This window comes from Crocuta crocuta, unplaced genomic scaffold, assembly GCF_008692635.1.
Source record: "Crocuta crocuta isolate KB4526 unplaced genomic scaffold, BGI_CrCroc_1.0 scaffold134, whole genome shotgun sequence".
Classification (NCBI taxonomy): domain Eukaryota; kingdom Metazoa; phylum Chordata; class Mammalia; order Carnivora; family Hyaenidae; genus Crocuta; species Crocuta crocuta.
The window spans coordinates 5,199,807-5,218,077 of record NW_027530183.1 but is presented as its reverse complement, the minus strand read 5'-3'; the positions used below and the strand labels follow the sequence as shown (position 1 = coordinate 5,218,077).

General features: G+C 37.3%; 1 protein-coding gene across 5 annotated transcripts in view; it reads right to left on the bottom strand.

The window, feature by feature from the left end:
- The window catches only part of WDFY3 (WD repeat and FYVE domain containing 3), a 229,970-nt gene that overhangs the window by 43,707 nt on the left and 167,992 nt on the right, over positions 1-18,271 (bottom strand). For 4 of the 5 annotated variants that reach the window (XM_077765173.1, XM_077765174.1, XM_077765176.1 and 1 more), the window contains 8 exons: positions 16,388-16,548; positions 15,057-15,286; positions 13,709-13,818; positions 11,521-11,703; positions 10,460-10,617; positions 9,284-9,361; positions 7,398-7,625; positions 1,104-1,157 (listed from right to left, as the gene is read on the bottom strand). In XM_077765173.1, coding sequence (XP_077621299.1) covers positions 1,104-1,157; positions 7,398-7,625; positions 9,284-9,361; positions 10,460-10,617; positions 11,521-11,703; positions 13,709-13,818; positions 15,057-15,286; positions 16,388-16,548 — 1,202 coding nt within the window. The remainder of the gene's footprint in view (positions 1-1,103; positions 1,158-7,397; positions 7,626-9,283; positions 9,362-10,459; positions 10,618-11,520; positions 11,704-13,708; positions 13,819-15,056; positions 15,287-16,387; positions 16,549-18,271) is intronic. The other variant, XM_077765175.1, reaches the window with a different exon arrangement.

The following is an 18,271-nucleotide window of genomic DNA, read 5'->3' as shown; positions in this document are numbered from 1 at the left end:
TATTTCAAACAAGACCTTTTTAAACAAATGATTTCCAAGTTAAGTGGAAAACAGTGTCCAATTGGTTGAAATATTTAGATTTAATTAATACTGAACTATTTTTGAGATTTAAAACTACATAACTGAAGCCACAATGCCCTTCTCTTAACCCTGACTTTTAACAGAGTCAGGACAGCTGCAAGCTACCTGAGGAATGATATGCAATTAATGGAAAGTGAAATATGTAACATAGGAAACTATTAAAATGAGGTAAAATAATATTACAATGATGGAAGGACCAAACTGGTTAAGCAAACTAATAATACTGCAATAGTTTTGAAATGAAATAAAGGTAGTAAACTTTGTAGTATACCAATTCTTCTACATGAAGTATAACAATGCTATCTTCAACTCAAAATTGTTCATTTTTAAAAAGATGAAAACATAGTTAGTGATGGGCAAGACAATGAGTAGATGGGGGGACATCTACTTGGTTACGGACTTCAACTTGGAAGTAGAAGTCTTATTTCATAAATTTTTGGAGGTAGATTTCTATGTTCTAAAGAACTACTTTTTTTTTTTTTAAACTGAATTAGGTACTGAATCTTTCTAGAAAAAGAAAATAATTATAAATTTTTAAACTAATTTTTAAAAAAAAGTGATCTATGTATACTCTTAGTTTTTATTAGTGCCTTCTGATAGAAAAAATCATTTTTAGAAGAGGATACTCCTTGTATTCTCAAAATACACATTATTTAGTATTTGGAGGAATTAAATGAGTAAACAAACAAAAAAGTTAAGGGTGTCCGGCTGCCCATTACTAACATGCGTCAGAACTTGTTAGTTTGTACGTGAAGCAATACACATGTTATGGTGAGAGCAGCAAACACTCAGCCTGTTAGTGAGCAGTAGACAGGCCCTAGAAAGCTAGTTAGAATCAAGCCGAGGAAGACTAGGACACCTCTCAGCACAGATGACACCAACCTTTCAACTCTAACGAACTTACAAGAACAAATTGAAGGTCAATCTTTATGTTAGTCTAGTCTACCATGCACTAAAAAAACAAAAACGAAATAAAAAAAACTGCAAGTATTTGCATTCTCTTATGGTAATTTGTGTTTTACCTTTTGAGGAATGATATCATCAGGTGTCTCGGGCTGTTTACTTGGGACCTCAGACTGAAAACAGGGTATTAAGTATAGACACATCAGAAAAAAAAACAACATAAAGAACACCACAAAAATAAAATTCTCCTGAGGACTGTAGGACATACAGAAGACGCACTCACTCAAAGAAAATTCATATGATATCCTAAGTTGTTTGAAATAATCAGTTAGCATCTTGTGATTATTATTATTTTTTAAATTATCAAAAGTAGCTTTAAAGTAAAAATTACACTAAAATTCTCAAGGCTACTTAACAGGACTAACTGAACAATCACAGACAAAACTTCAGCACAGGCGGCCAATGTCATGGATGACAGACAGGCAACTTTATATGGCTTCAAAAGGAAAAAACAGAAAACTGGATAACAGAATCTAACACTGGCTATTACCTTCCACCTACCTTTTACTGTGCTTATCCCTACATCTGTTTTGTAACAGGAGTAACTGGTTTACACCATTATCTCCAAAACTCCACGTGACAGAAATCATGAGGTGCTTTCCTCCCCTAAAAGCCTTATGCCCTACTTTCTCTGCTACTTTCCCAGCTACAAGCCCAGAAAAGGCTTTGAAAGCATAAGGGAGACTGGGTCATCAGCCTCCACACAAAAAGTTTTTGTAAAGAGAACTTTCAAAAATATTAAGTGGTGGCTATATATTTTATTCTCAGAATAAAATCTCAATTAACTAGAAGGCAATTTCTGTTGAGCTGTAGTGTTTGGCTTACACATGTAAACATACACGGATAGCTTCATACAGCCAATAATGCACCCAAGAACGACTCCCAGTTTTTCTTCCTTCTCACGTTTTTATCTGGCGATGAATTCTAGGATCTTTCCCCACAGTAAACAGGTGTCAGTGAAATGATTTCACAAGTGTTTCTTCCCTAGGCAAAACATACGCTGGACTACTAGGCATTCTTTCAAATACAGCAAACTTTTAAGAGCATGCCTTATAATGAAGAATAATCTTTAAAATATATATCCATGTTCTCTATCTTGGTAAGGGTATTGACTACACAAGTATAAAATACACCTATGTGAATACACAATGGTACACTTAGTATTTGTATATCTCAATGTATCTAAAATTCACGTTAATAAAAAAGGAATTATAAACAAAAACTAAATTCTAATTATTGATATGCATGTGGAATGTTAAGGGATGAAGGATACTGATTCTGCAACTCTCTCTGAAATTCATTAAAAAAGACCAAGATAGATTGCTGGATGTGTGATAGACCAATATAGCAAAATGAACCAATTCCTACTGCCAAACATAACTTTGATGTCCACTATTTATCACCAACCAGAATGCTGGCAGGGTCTGACATGCAGTCTTTATTTTCCCTGCAGCACATGGTACAGTGCTGCTTTAATACATACTTGCTCATTGATCCACTGACTGGGGCTATTTTACTACAAGGCACAGCATTCAACCAATGGGAAAGAGATATGCTATACCAACAGTTTAGTATTATCACACCCCTCTTTTACTTAAAAATTTGTTTACACAGAAATCTAAAATTTTCAAAGTCAGAATTTCTAGAAAATAATTCTTTAGCTATTTTTCTATAACACTGGCAATGGAATTTCCTGAATGAATTGCTTAGTCTCTAGGAATCCTGGTACATATATATTTTACACAAAAAATATATGTGAGGGTAGCCACAGGAGACTTTCTTAATTAGAAAAAGAACCTTCAAGTAAGCTGATTACGCTTCTGTCCCAAGCAGCCCGAAATTAACAGGTGGGCAATGGGGTCTTCACCCTGGTGGTAACTACATATAATGGTACATTTGTTTGAGATTATCATTCTATGAAAATAAATTTGTGAAAGGGGATCACAATTAAAACATGGTTTTCATATCTAAATACAATTTTAATGGCAAAATATGGAATCTTATTCTCCTTCCTTAGGATTCAGAGTAATGACACAATTGCTTAAAAGCCACTGGACTTTATATTTTCATCATACCCCATCTTAATAACACCTACAACTGACATTATCACTTAAAATACAGAATTACAAGGCGCAAGGGTGGCTCAGTCAGTTGAGCATCAGACTCTTGATTTTTGGCTCAGGTCATGATCTCGTGTGATTTGTGAAATCAAGCCCTAAATCTGCTTGGGATTCTCTCTCTCCCCTTCTCTCTGCCCCCTCCCACTCCTCTTGAACGGACTCTCTTTCTCTCTCAAAAAAAGAACTTTAATTAAAAAAATATAGAATTACAGTGCAATTTAGCATAGCTGCTTTAGTTATGAAAATTATCCCAAAAGAAAAGTCTTTTATTTTTATCTTGAGAGAAACAAAGACAGTGCGAATGGGAAGGGCAGAAAGAATCCCAGACTCCTAACCACCAGTGCAGAGCCCAATGTAGGGCTTGAACCCACAAACTGTGAGACCACGACCTAAGCCAAAATCAAGAGACTGATGATTAACCTACTGAGCCACCCAGATGCCCTCTGAAAGTCTTAAACTTCAGCAGCCCTCAGTTCCTATAGGATCCTTTCAAAACTCTGGAAAGTAGTGCCCGAGTAAGTATGTAGCCCTAAGTTTACACTCCTTTTCTTGTAAAGCCCTCTCCCAAATTATATAAACTTAGGCCCAAATATCATAATTTGGCTCTAGCACTTTTTAGTAGAAAAATTTCAGAATTAGGGATATTCTACAGAATTCTGAATGGGAAAGCAATGGAAAAGTCTATAATTTCAGGAGAAAGAGTGTGGTAAGTCCATTCATTCAATACTTATGAAGTTCCTGAACTCTGTTAGCATTAGAGAGACAAAACCTAGCATATTGCTTCTGTCTGGAAGAATTTCACTGTTCACCAATGATGTCACAAAACCATCAAAGATTAGAATCTCTTCTTTCTCAAAAGTGATTCAACTTCTGAGGAACTGTCATCCTATATACTCATCATATCTTACTCTACTACCTAGTGGATACACCCTAGAACCTTTCTAGGTTCTGATTCCTCATCTGTATAACTGGGAAAACAGTATTAACTATACTTCCGAGGGCTGTGATGAGATGTAACGAAACTGCACGTAAACTGCTCTGTCTACAGAGCACTGAGCTCACTGTGCTTCATAAGGATCTGCTCTTCTTTTTTGATCTCATGAGAGAAGTCAGTGAGAGAGCAGCTGCTTCTACTTTTTGGAATCTTCTTTGCTGTAAACACTGCCAGACTGCACACTCCATAAAATAAAAGTGGACATATACTGGCATTTTAAAGTTACAAGAATTCTGAACTGGCAAAACCAAAATAATTAGTCATTCAGAAAATTTCATCATGGCAGATTCAGATTAACCTTGACTCGTGAATGGACAAAGCCAGATAAATTCCACATTCTGTAACTGTCTCTCCTTCCCACCTGTTCTTTCCTTTTCTGTAAATGTATCTCCAGCATTTCTTGACTGCCTTGTATTTCCCAATATGTAACCCATCTGGCTAAAAAATAAGTTCCATCTGGTACATACTTATTTCTAAGACTCTTTAGATTTCTCAGGATGGTGAATGCCTTTGCTTACATAAAATGCTAATGATACTAAGGTTGTAAGTGTGAACTTCAAATAGGTTATTTTGTTTTTATCTGATACAGAAGTTAAAATATACTTTTATAAAGTTGAATGACAGTTATAAAGAAGGAAAGGAACAATATAAAAATATGGTTACAGAAGTAAAAAAAATAGGCCTCAGTTAAAAATAGTGAGTTTGTCACGTTTTTAGGAGAGCATATTTATCTTATACTTTAGTATTCTTGAATGGATTCACTGTAAATAACTATTGACTCAAATATTTTATAAGATTGTTATAGGCTTAAAGTCTTAATTATTTACCTGAGGAAAAGATTAAGAGTTAGAGACTGTATTGCTGGTTTGGTCAGACAAAAGTAGGTTCTAGTAAAAGGCTGCAAAATATGGGTGGATTTTCTTTTTTTTTTTTTTTACACAGTGCACTAGTATTAGAGATTATGATGCTTTAAGTTACAGCTGTACCAAGTATGACATTCTTGACAGAATGGAATAGCTTTGAGAAAAGTGAAGTTATGTTGAAAAATCTTAACTATATATTAGCAGGTCTAAGATCTATATTCTTTTTAGTTTTAACATTTATTCATTTTTGAGAGACAGAGAAAGACAGCATGAGCAAGGGAGGAACCGTGAAAGGAGGCAAAGAATCTGAAGGAGGCTCCAGGCTCTGAGCTGTCATCACAGAGCCTGACACGGGGCTCAAACTCAGAGACTGTGAGATCATGACCTGAGTTGAAGTCAGATGCTTAACCAACTGAGCCACCCAGGTGCCCTGTATAATCTAAGAAGTATCAGAACAGAAGCAAAATCTGTGAGTACAAAATAAACAGAGCCAGGGGTTTGGCAGAAAATAGAGGCACTGAACAATGCAAGCTTCCCTCACTCTATAGAATCCAAACTACTTATTAGAAGATCCATGTTCCAAGCTGCTTTTATAAAGCTTAGTTTCTTTAATTGTCAAGAGAATCAAATATCAGGTCAAGTGAAAGTATTTAAGCCATGAAGGGTTTTTGAAATGAAGTTTTTAATACAATATAATAAAACTTCTACAGTTGGCAAGTGTTTGATTCTAAACATTTTTAGAAATCTCAGACTGTAAAATCCCATTATTATCCAAGAACAAACCCCAAATGTTCAGTGGATGACTCTTTGTAGTGATCTGGGTTTCTAATTGGGTATAGGAGTATACACTAGATTTATTTAAAAGACACTTAAATACTACAGTGAAACACAGCATGGAATACATTCCCATGAGAGAGAGTCACCTTTCTGTCTTAATGAAGCACAGGTGGTCAGATCCTTGGGGAGGGGAAAATCTTGGAATATGCTTTTCCAGACTGTATTTTTTTAAAAGCTACAATTTTTTAAATTTAAATGATATTGAAAGAAGATGTAAGAATTTTTCATCAAAGAGGAATAGAGATTAAGAACAAGTCACAAAACAGTGGTCTAAAAGTCAGGGCTTCTCCAGAGCTGTGCCAGTCTAGAACAGCTGCCACTGCCCACGTGAAATGTGGCTAGTTCGAATGCAGGTGTCCTCTTGAGTGTGACATATGAACTACGTTTCAGAGACAAGGTATACGTAAATGCCTCATAAATAATGTCTTTGTAATTGATTAAACATTAAAACGATAGTATTAAGAAGCTGAATAAAATGACCAGTGAGACCCCCTTTCAGCTTCCAAAGCTGTGATTCTATGATAAACATGAGTTTTCTAAGGACAAAAGTATACTTCATTTTGGAGGCAAAGGATTATTACTGTACATTGAAGGTTGAATTACTATTCTGAAATGTTATGAGGATTTTCTGAATTGAATTCAGTGGATTTTACAGTCTTATGGTTTCTCTTTAAACTTGTAGTGACTTTCTTGGGAAAGTATATTTTCCTTCTGTTTTTTTTTGTTGTTGTTGTTGTTTTGTTTTGTTTTGTTTTGTTTTAAGTAGACTCTACACCCAACGTGAGGCTTGAACTTACAACTCTGAACTGACTGAGCCAGCCAGGTGCGCCCAGGAGAGTATATTTTCCTAAACTTAAAACACGATTCCTGGGCTATCATCGGCTTAGACGAAATTTTTCTAGTCTTGTGCAAGTTTGAATAAAGACTTTGTGAAGGGTGACCTGCCTGAATAAAAAGAAACATGCTGTGTTTTAAATCTGTGGAATCAGTGATAAAGTTTCTTGATATACAGAAAAAGATACATATTCAGGCTATTATGCTTTAGCTGTTGTCTGTCATTTCTTCAAAGGATATTGCTTAGTGCCACTATTTGTTTACTTGACGGTTACCAGAATAGGGTCTGGCACACAAAATAAGCACATAAGTTCTTTAGTTTTATGTTGAGTTCTAACAGCTTTTGAGATGGAACTGCTACGGTCTCCATTTTTGGCATTAGGAAATGGAAACCTAACGTGGCTAGTGGCCTGTCGCAGGTAACCCAGCTACTGAAGCGGCAGAGCTAGGTGTGGAACTCAGGCAGTGTGGCCCCAGAGCCTGTCATCTAAACCACTTCACCGTGTGTCTCCCGTCACCTCAGTGTTTCATTCCACCCCCAAACCCCCGTGTTATCAACTTTATACTGTTCAGTGAAGTTCCTAAATTAGAGATTCAGGAACTCCTGAACTAAATTAGAGATTAGGATTCTCCTGAAAGGAGAACACCTGTCAGGAAGAAAAATTTTGAAAGAGCCATTACAAACATTTAACCCTGTGTACTCACCGCCACGTTGGTTTCTTGCTCTGTTTCTGGCACATAAGGGTAATGGTTATAAAACATATCATTTCGCACCATTTTTTTCCTCATTCTGCAGGGCCCTTCTGTCATCTCCAGCATCCATTTGTCTAGATGGGAACCGATGGGGGGGCCCCACAACCCCCGCTCCCGCAACAGTTCGTACTCGATCTGGCACCACTCCTCCGTCACGTACTTCAGGGCATTTTGCTGGCGCTATGGGGAGGGGTTCCAGGTTGGTTTTCAAGCAAAAGTGGGAACAATGATTAGAAGTCTACAAATAACTTAAAACCAAGTTAATATCTAGAAACAAAACCAGTACATACCATTTCAGTCAATAGTATATAACTAAAATTACATTTATTTATTGTTCTATAACAAAATTATTTTTTAAAAATTAGGCTACTAATTTTGTGAGAAGGTATGGTGCTTACGGTGGCTCAAGTGATTACTTTAGCACCAAGTAAATGACAGGTATGTACAAGGCAGAGTGTGCAGTGCCCTGAACAGAGAAATATTACTTATGGAAATACACTGCAATGGTTAGTCTGATGTAAGTTAATGGATAAACACAGTAATTTAAGGATGAGTCCCCCTCCCACCCCCAAGTTATAAAACAGGTACTACTAGAACATGGATAGGAGAAAATCTAGTAAATCAGATCAAGAAATACCGCCAGCACACCACATTACTGATAAATTTGGTAACATTTCCAAAAATTTTAGGTAAAGAATATAAACATGCAGCTCTGGTATAGAACTTGATATTCAAAGAAGAATAAAAGAAAAGCCATTTTTTGGGGTGCCTGGGTGGCTCAGTCGGTTGAGCGGCTGACTTCGGCTCAGGTCATGATCTCACGGTTTGTGGGTTCGAGCCAAGCCCCACGTCAGGCTCTGTGCTGACAGCTAGCTCAGAGCCTGTAGCTTGTTTCAGATTCTGTGTCACCCTTCCCTTCTCACACTGTCTCTCTCTCTCTCTCAGAAATAAATAAAACGTTACAAAAAAAAAAAAAAAAGCCGTTTTCAGTTGGCCACGGAGACAGATCCAAACCAGTTTACTTACAAGAAAATTTCTGAATTGGTATAACTTCTTGCTATATATCAAATGTAAAGATGTATAGCACATTTAATGATTCATGGATGGAAGTATATAATATCAATCTAAGAATAACGATCTCTTTCTACAACTAATAGTGAAAATTACTGAATGAATAATCTTGAAATTACATGATATCACAGTAGTATTTAATGTGTTCCTAGTGGGGGGGGGGTCAATACCCTGTAACAAACAGCTAATGTACGCTCATAAAATATTAGCAGTTCAGCATTTAGAAACCTTCAATAGATCTAAATCAGCCACATTGGAAATAAAATATTTAGGGTAAATTTTTGAGTAATTATCAATTCACCAAGAGGATTTCACTGAATTTATTTCTTACCAACATAATCATCAAGGGACTATAACAAAAAAATAACTTTATTTTGTCTTTAAGATTTTTGGAATTTTAAGAGACTTTTCAGAGACTTTGATGCATATTTTCACAGTCTCCTTGTTAAGTCTGAGAGGAATTTTTTTGTATTTTAATATTTATTAGGGACAACAACACATACACTATGTTAGTAGTAAATGTCAATAGTATTTAGTTGTGCTGATTTCCAGTTTGTTGTTTTTTATAATGCCATCTGCTTCTAGAAAGTTCAAATTTTTCTCTTAAAACCAATGGCCAAAGTAGCTGGCAGAGATGATTAAAAACAGCATCTGATGAGGAATGCAGTTCAGCAGCTTAAAGGGTTAAAAAAATTATCAAGAGAAGCAGAGTCTTTTTTCACTCAAGGCATGCAAAACAAACCTTTATTATGGTTATGAATTCTTACCTCCTGATATTCCTTATATTGTGTATCTACTAAGTCACGGACAACAGCAATATGTGTAAACATCCATTGGGAAATCTCCTAACAATGGATGGAAAAGAAGACATTAATATTTCACAGATTTCCTGGAAAAATGCTAACTAGCCTTAAAATAGTGCCAAATTATTTATTAAATTAATATTCTGCTAAATGCACAACTACAAAATAAACAAAACTCTGTAAGATTAATTATGTGATGAACCTAATGGAGGCTTGCATGATGGATACAGACCCACTCCCAGCCCTCCCCCCGACAATGCCCCTTCAAGGACACACTTGCTCCAACAGCTTTTGCGAGTGCCGTCGGCACCTTCAAGGGATCACCTGAGCTGCACAGAACTGCCAGGGAACCCCAAACCCAATGACTGGATGATTCAGAGGTAAGCAGGTTCAGCCATTTCTGCTCAGTACAGGTCAACTGTGACAGGCCATTTTGACCTCAAAGCTCTCACTTAGGTCAGGTGAGGTTAAACATGCCTTGTAACCTGGTATTTCCCTGTGACCAGTTCTGCTTCCTTTCTTACCCTTCCACAAATATGGACCAGAAGGCCACCTGTAATAAACACCTTGCACCAAACTCCCTCTCAGTGTGTTTCCTGGAGAACCCGGCCTAACACACGGAATGAATGATACACATTGTTTCTCTCAGACTCTTCTCACAGCTGCCTAAGATTCTGGGATGGTAGAGGAAGTATGATGAGGAAGAAATTAATGAGGGATAGAGGAGCTTAAAAAAGTCAGTCACAGATATATATGACAAGATAATAAAGAATAAAAAACCCATTTTGTTCTGCTATTGCTTTAAAATTTATATAATTAACAGTAACAAAATTATTGAAAGTTTGGAAAAACTGGAAAAAATTACCCACTGTCTGATCATGTATCAGTATCTGAATCTCATCTTATGTCCAGTTATGAAGAATGCATATACAACACTCAGAATACAATCTGATCATAAAGAATTGGGAAGTGTTCCCATTATCTGGATTCGTTTCTTCTCTCTTCTAAAGCAACAATGCAGAAAAGTTGTACTTCAAATTGTATGCTCGTACATGTTAAGGGTATTGTATAAAACACTACAACTGAACCTTGAAATATAAATTTCTGATAATTTACTGTCGATGAAACTAAACAATGTACCTGCGTGGAGAGACTGTGTTTATTAAGACCACTTTCCTTTCGATTCCTTCTTGATCCCGTCAACTTGGAAAGACCAAAACCACTGCTCACACGGGATAATTTGGATTGCGTGGTGGGCACTAGAGCTTCTCCTCGACTTATGCATTTCTTCTCATGGGCTGTAAAATTTAAATTACACGACTTTATAGTTTCTTCGTGTATTTCTTAGTCTTACTTTTAGCACTTTGGTATCATGGCTACGAACCATAATTTTTGTAGTTATGAAAAGCAGTTGACATTACAGACATAGACATTCTCTTAGATATTACACATTTACTTGCTGGTGATCTTATACATGGATAACCAGTTGAGAATTGGTGTACTAGTTGAATTTACATTTGGGTGAAGCCTCACAGTTCTGCAGTAACACACCAACTTACTTTAACTGTATTCAGTTTCTGTGTCAAGAACAATTCACGAAAAAAAAAAAAGAACAATTCACGACTCCCTGTCTAAAATACTTGGTGCTGCATATGCTCTGGAATTTCGAATGTTTGGGATTTTAAAATGGTGATATGGTACATATACTATATATTATATAATACCAACAGAGAATCAATGGCAGTAAACCATAACTGAACACATTAATATTTCTGCAGCAAAATGTACTAAGTACTAAAATATACTAAGTAGGACAAATCAAGATAGGTTAGGCTTTGCTAACAAGTGACTTTAGGCACCAAATTTGTGAAAAAACCTTGGATTTTCAGGGCTTTTTGAATTTCAGAATTACAGAGGAGGAATCATGGATTTGTAGCTAAGACGGTGACCAAAATAAACATCTGCAGGCAGAGTATTATCTTCCAAATTTATAAATGGCAGATGGGGAACATATCTTAGATTTTTTTTTTTTTTTAAACCTGAGGGAAAAAAGCCAAATCTCAACATAATCATTCTGGAATGGGTGTTGACTTTTACTTCTGTTGATATGATGGGGTAGTTTTAATTACATATCTAAAGTGTACCCATACACAACTGCATGTAAAGTCTCTCGGTCACATGATCTCTGAGGACTCTCTTACCCAGGTGATTCTGCCAACACTTTAAACCAGCTTCTTCAATGAGCGGCCTTGCTATAGCTATGTCCACGTGGCCCCTTTCGTTCACAGGTAGAGTGACTTTAAAAAGCTCCTCCAAGGCTTGTTTCTTACTATGAATCAGTTCAGTCCAAACTCTGTTGACAGCTTTTATGAGAAGCTGACGACCTAGGAAATGGAAAAAAGCAACTTACCAAAAACATAGTATAAAGGTAGTTAGTAATTTTCTTCATGTTTTACATTTAAGAATCTCAGATTTGGTACTTAATTGTAAAATAAATGCTTCATATATTCAGCTCAGTAAAAATTATTATTCAGATAACCCAAAAAATGGTTGGTTACTTGAAGAACCTAAGAAATATATATATTCATGGGGCACCTGGGTGGCTGAGTCGGTTAAGCATCCAACTTTGGCTCAGGTCATGATCTCATAGTTTGTGTTTTCAAGCTTCACGTCGGGCTCTGTGCTGACAGCTCAGAGCCTGGAGCCTGCTTCAGATTCTCTCTGCCCCTCCCCTACTTACACAGTGTCTCTGTCTCAAAAATAAACATTAAAATAAATTTAAAGATATATATTCATATGTAAAAGACTGCATTTTTATTTATAAAGCTGGAAATTAAACATACATTTCACTGTCTAGCTTCTATGTAAAGCTTATCCCCATTTAAAAATAACTTTTAAATCTGACTACTTAAGTGCAAAATTACTTGTTCTTAAATATTTTGCAAAAGGAAAAAAATATTTTAAAAGAGTATTTACTATTAAATTCCGCTTTGCTATGGGTCCTTGCTAATTTGGCTGACTCCTGATCTAGACCAATGTTTAGCAGGCCTCGGAGTCACCTGGATGGCCTGTTAAACAGACTGCTGGACTCCAAGCCTAGTTTCTGACTCAATTTTAGTATACGTGCTGCCGAAGAGAGCACATCAGAATTTCTGATTCAGTAGATCTGAGTGGGGCCAGAGAATCTGTTTTTCTAACAAACTCCCAAATGATGCTGATGTGGTTAGTCCAAGCACCTTGCTTTGAGAAACAATGTTCTAGATGGTCAGTTCCTTGCGGGGTGAACACAGTCACCGTGTCCTCGGTATCTGGGCTTCAAAATGTGTTAGTGAAAGAAAAGAGAATAAATTAATGCTGAAATGAATGAAAGAGTGAGTGCTGGTCTTCCAAAGGAACTACCGGACTGTACTGCATGGCTGGGTAGACTAACACTACTGTACTTCTCTGACTTTTCTATTAACAAACATGGAAATTAGAAGTCAGTTCACCCCAAAGACTTTAATGCACAATACTTATAAAGATCAGTGGGAAAACTAGATTAAAAGAGAAAAAAAAAAAGAATAAAAATGGTAGTTGTGGGGCACCTGGGTGGCTCTGTTGGTTAAGTGTCTGACTCTTGATTTTGGCTCAGGTCCCATGGGAGATCGAGCCTGGAGTTGGGCACTGTGCTGGGCATGGAGCTTGCTTGAGATTTTCTCTCTCCCTCTGCCCCTCCCCCACCTGCTCTCTCTATAAATAAACAAATAAATAAATATAAATGTAGTAGTGACAACCTGTCTCAAGCAATATTTGCCTCAAATGTGACATGCCTAACACTACCAATAGGCGGCTCTCTTAATGGTAAATGCCAAGTCAGTATTTGTATTACTGGCTGTGCAAAGGTAAGTATCAAGTCTCCCAGTGTTACCATGAAATGCTGAGGGCTAGCAATACCTGTGGTTAGTGGTTTACTCACCTTGGCATAAGGAGAACTACAGCTAGCAGGTTGATACGTATGTTGGTGGGCATACAGATGTGTGTTCAGGTGTGACCTACTGGGGGACTGGTTGTCAATGTTGGCAGTTTTTCAAATGAGGTTTTTTAAAAATTTTTTTAATGTTTATTTATTATTTTTAAGAGAGAGAGACAGCACCAGTGATGGAGGGCAGAGAAAGGGAGACACAGAATCTGAAGCAGGCTCCAGGTTCCGAGCTGTCAGTACAGAGCCTGATGCGGGGCCTGAAACCATGAACTGCGAAATCATGACGTGAGCTGAAGTCAGACACTTAACCAACTAGACTACCCAGGCGCCTCTCAAGTGAGTTTTTTGGAAGACGGCAGGGTATATCTTAAAAATTGGAAATGGAGAAGTGGGGAGAGGAAAGGAAGAAAATAAACTGAGGTAATTACCTTCACTAATATCTTGGCTGTAACCACCATTTGGTTCAATGTCAGAGGGGATCATAATGTGCCATGTAGTCATGCGGGCTTCTGCTTCCAGTCCGAACCCATCCACATTGCTGAAAAATTCCAGTCAGTTTAAACTATATGAAGGAAAGGACTGTAGCTGGAAATGATAATGACCAAGTATAACTCTGCACACATAGGTAAATGTGGGCTCTATTACAAAGTTCCATAACTGGCAGACAGACATTCAGCTGATGCACAAAACAGAACTTCTACTTTATCATGAAAATGCCATTTAAAGGGGTGATCCCAAAAATCCACTTGACTAAATGCAATTAAAATAAACAACAGCATCAAGATGAGATGCCTTCTGATCACTAGTAACATTTTTACCTAAAAATTATGAAAAGATCATTTAAGAATGTTCCCCTCATATGTCTATGCACCACCTCCCCCCAGTCTCTTATGCCACCATTTCTTGTTCCAGTGGCAGTGAAATACTTGCAGTTCCCCAAAGTGCCATATTCTTGCCTCCCCCGGGGTAATCGTACAGGTGGCTCCTTTTCCTACATCACTCATATCGTCTGTGGAGGGCTAACCTCCTCAATCATGTTCAAGTTGTAACTCAGCAGGTGTCTCTTTCCAGTTAGGGGCATGTGTTCCATGCTCCCAAAGCACCATGCTTCTAGCACAGTACTTAGTACACCTGACCAGTCTTGCTTATTTGTCTTCCCTCCTCGACTGTATATTCCAAGACCCTGCCATGGGTTCTTTCTTGCTCATATTTCATCCCAGACCCTAATTCAATGCCTGGCGCCAACAGATGCTGAATACGTATCAGTCAAAGCAATCAATGGAAAAATACTAATTTCACCCACTTAACATATACAGCTGCATTTATTTATTGCATTCTTTTCTCTTCACCTTCTTAACTCCAAAAATGTGTATTTTGTTTATTTTAAAAGTAAACTTTGAAGCGTCTGGGTGGCTCAGTAGGTTAAGTGCCTGACTCTTGATTTTGGCTCAGGTCATGATCTCATGGTTTGTGGGTTCGAGCCCTGCACTGGGGTCTGCACTGACAGTGTGGAGCCTGTTTGGGATTCTCTCTCTCTACTCCTTCACCACTCACATGTAGATTAATGACCAATTTAAAGATACAGAACATTAAAGAAAAAAAATTCTCATTTTGTTGCAAAAATGTAACCTTTGTCTTTCATACTTTCCATGGAGTTTTAAAACTGAGATTAAAAAAAAAAAACAAATGTTACTATCAAAAAAGTAGAACAAAAAGTTCTGATGGAAAAATATCAAAGACAAATTCAAGGCGGCAAACTGAACATGAAAAAGTTACCTTCCAACATGTAGATTAATAAGGCAGTGAGCCAGACAGCTAATGAATTCTTGGTCATGGTTCCCAGGTCCCAGGATCAAGTTCCTGTTAACAGTCAGGACTCTGAGCGAGTCTAGGAGTGCTACTTGCTGTGGAACGGTTTTGTGTGCCCTTGAGAACTGGTACAAGATGGTCCTATTGAGGCAGTGATAAACCGCATCGAGTGACAATCCCTGTGATCTTCTTTTGGACTAAAGATAACGAAAGATACTTTATTTAGTAAAATGGACAGCAATAAAAGATCCACTTATCATTTGCACATAAACATTAGGCTTATTACGTACCAAATGCCATGCTCTCTACAGGGGTGCTAAGTTACAAACCAAAAGCTTTTGCTGTTATGAGGTTCAGAACCCAAGAGACCCATAAATATAATTAAATGAGATGAGAGCTACAGCCCCCAGTGAGGAGAGCTGGCACCACTCCTGTGGGCAGAGCAGCCTGCCAGGGGACGTGAGGAAGTGCCATCCGGGGAGAAGGTCCTACCACTAAAGTCATGTGAGGGTGAGTGATCTCCACTCAAAATTATGAAATACCAAACACAACAAACCCAAAACGTTAGTAAGAAACTTCTTTTGACATTCTAGTTTCATTTCCTCACTTGCAAAGTTTTCTCTTTGGCTTAAATACAAATTTAACTTTTAAAATAATTCTTAGGTGACATGAAAGAGCCTATGCACCATATGCTAATAACATATGATAATGGCATTTCCCAGTTTCTACTTTAAGCGTTGAGTAAGATTAATCACCTGTTCCAAACCAGGCCAACATTCTTTAGTCAAACACACACACACATACACACACACACACACACCCGTGCGCGCGTGACATCTTCAAAGAACTACAGTGAATTTTGTGAAGATTCAATTACAAGGAGAAAATATTCCTTTAGTATCAACTCTTCCTGCTCTCTAAATCTTTACATACAAATGCATCATACTGTAAGAAACAAACAAACAAACAAAAACCTCATCAAATTGTATCGACTTAAGGTATTTAAACCAAAAGGAAGCTATCTGGGTAGCAAAGAGCAGTACCAGTGGGGCAGTCAGTGAGAGCCCACAGCCTGAGGGAACGAGGTAACTCTACAAGGGACACACTGACACCTCGCAGGGTAAGAAGGGGCAGGCCTACAAGTCTTCAGTTTTTATTCACTTTCAATAAGCTGAGCTTTATATTAAATGTTAACACTATCTTATTAGTTACATTTATTTCCAATAATTTTGACATATTAGAAAAGGTTTTTCAATAGGAAAACATGTACTCTGCAACTAAGAGTGACAATGGATTACCTGTGCAATTAGTTGAATTATAAAATCTATAAGAAGTTTAGATTCCTTGTTGAACATGCCTTGCCATAGCTTGTCCACCACACGCTGTGTGAAATAAAACACATTGTTCACCAAAACCTGGTAGCTTCCTCCACTGGTAATAGGCAGAGATGCATCTTCCCCTAAATTCAAGCAGGACAAAAAAAAAATTTTAAGAAAACTGGTATCAACCAGCGTAAGACCAGAATCTCAAACAAATGACGCTATGGCAAAATGAATTCATCTGCTACATTTAGAAATAAAACCAGTAGCTCCAATGTACTACTTTAAGAAAATGATGTTCATGGCCAAAAATCATTGACAAATGTTGGAAGAAATAATTTCTGCAGGATCAAAGAGTTATGGATTGAGAATGTGAAGTCTCTGATTGCCTTGATCCCTCTGTGATGAGGAAATAGTTCCTCAACTTAAACTGGCAGTGACAGAGGACCTCTGAGAAAAAAAGCTGTCAGGTTATTAGTTGTGAATTGATTCTGTATAGCAATGAAGGGTAGAAGAAACAATCAAACAAACCTCTAGCTCTGATTATACCTTTAAGCACAATGAAATACTATATGCATTAGAGAGGTTCACAGCAACTGTGAGAAACAAACTATCGTCCATGCTGGTGTGGCCAAGGGGCATCCCTCTCTCCCTCCACCTCCCTCCATGATTAGCTACACTACTTTTTCTCTTCAAAAAGCTACTGAGGCGCCTGTGTGGCTCAGCTGGTTGAGTGTCTGACTCTTGATTTCAGCTCAGGTCAAGATCTCACAGTCATGGGATCAGGCCCCATGCTGGGTTCTGCACCGAGCGTGGAGCCTGCTTGGGATTCTCTCTCCCTCTTCTTTGCCCCTCCCCACTCTTTCTAAATAAACTTTTTTTTTTTAAAGCTACCCAAGTAGCACTTGCTGTGTACATACTAGTTCAAGACAAATCCTCCTAACCAAAATTTCCTCTGTAAGCCCCTCCTTTCTAAAAATTCTGGAGTCCCACTGATTGTGATTATTATTTCTACCTAGCTCTAAATAACTCCATTATGCAAAAATCTTCATTTTATGCCTTTACATAGAAAACTGATAGTATAATCTACAATCTTACTGTAAGTAAGATTCTCAAGTGATAAAAACAAACACAGAAGTTTGACTTGACACCATGCTTTGAGAGTTGCATGTTAAGACAATACTAAAGATTTCTTGGTAGACCTACTCTCAAAAAAAAAAAAAAAAAGAATACTTTAATAGCATGGAAGTTCTTTCATCAATATTATTACTGGGAACTCAAGTAACCAATATGTTAAATCACTCCATTTCTTTCTCCTTTAAATTCTATCATTATTTTACATATAAAAGTTAGCTCCACTGTAAATGTATCATGTTTTGTATTTTTATTGTAACTAGACACAGACATACAGAAAAACATCTTTATGTGTTTAGAATTTATGTCCTGGGTGCCATCCTAAAGAATAACATATACATACCTCTGACCCAACAACTCCACTCACAGGTATATATCTAACAGATAGGTAGAAATACTGCACACATATGTGGCCCACATGAACAAGCAGTTTTATTTCTAACTGTCTCAACCTTGAAATTACTAAATGTCCAACAACAGCAAAATGGATACATTTATATATTCATATGATAGAATACTATCATTCTAGTGGTGAAAATAAATGGACTCTTGCTACAGGCAACAACATGGACAAATCTCACAAACATGTTGAGTATAAGAAGCTAGACCAAAGAGTACATGTTGTAGGATTCCATTTATAAAGTTCAAAAGCATTCAAAGTGAATCTGTTGTTTTAGAAGTTGGAACAGTGACTCAATGAGCAGTAATGGTGTTAGGGCAAGGAGGGAC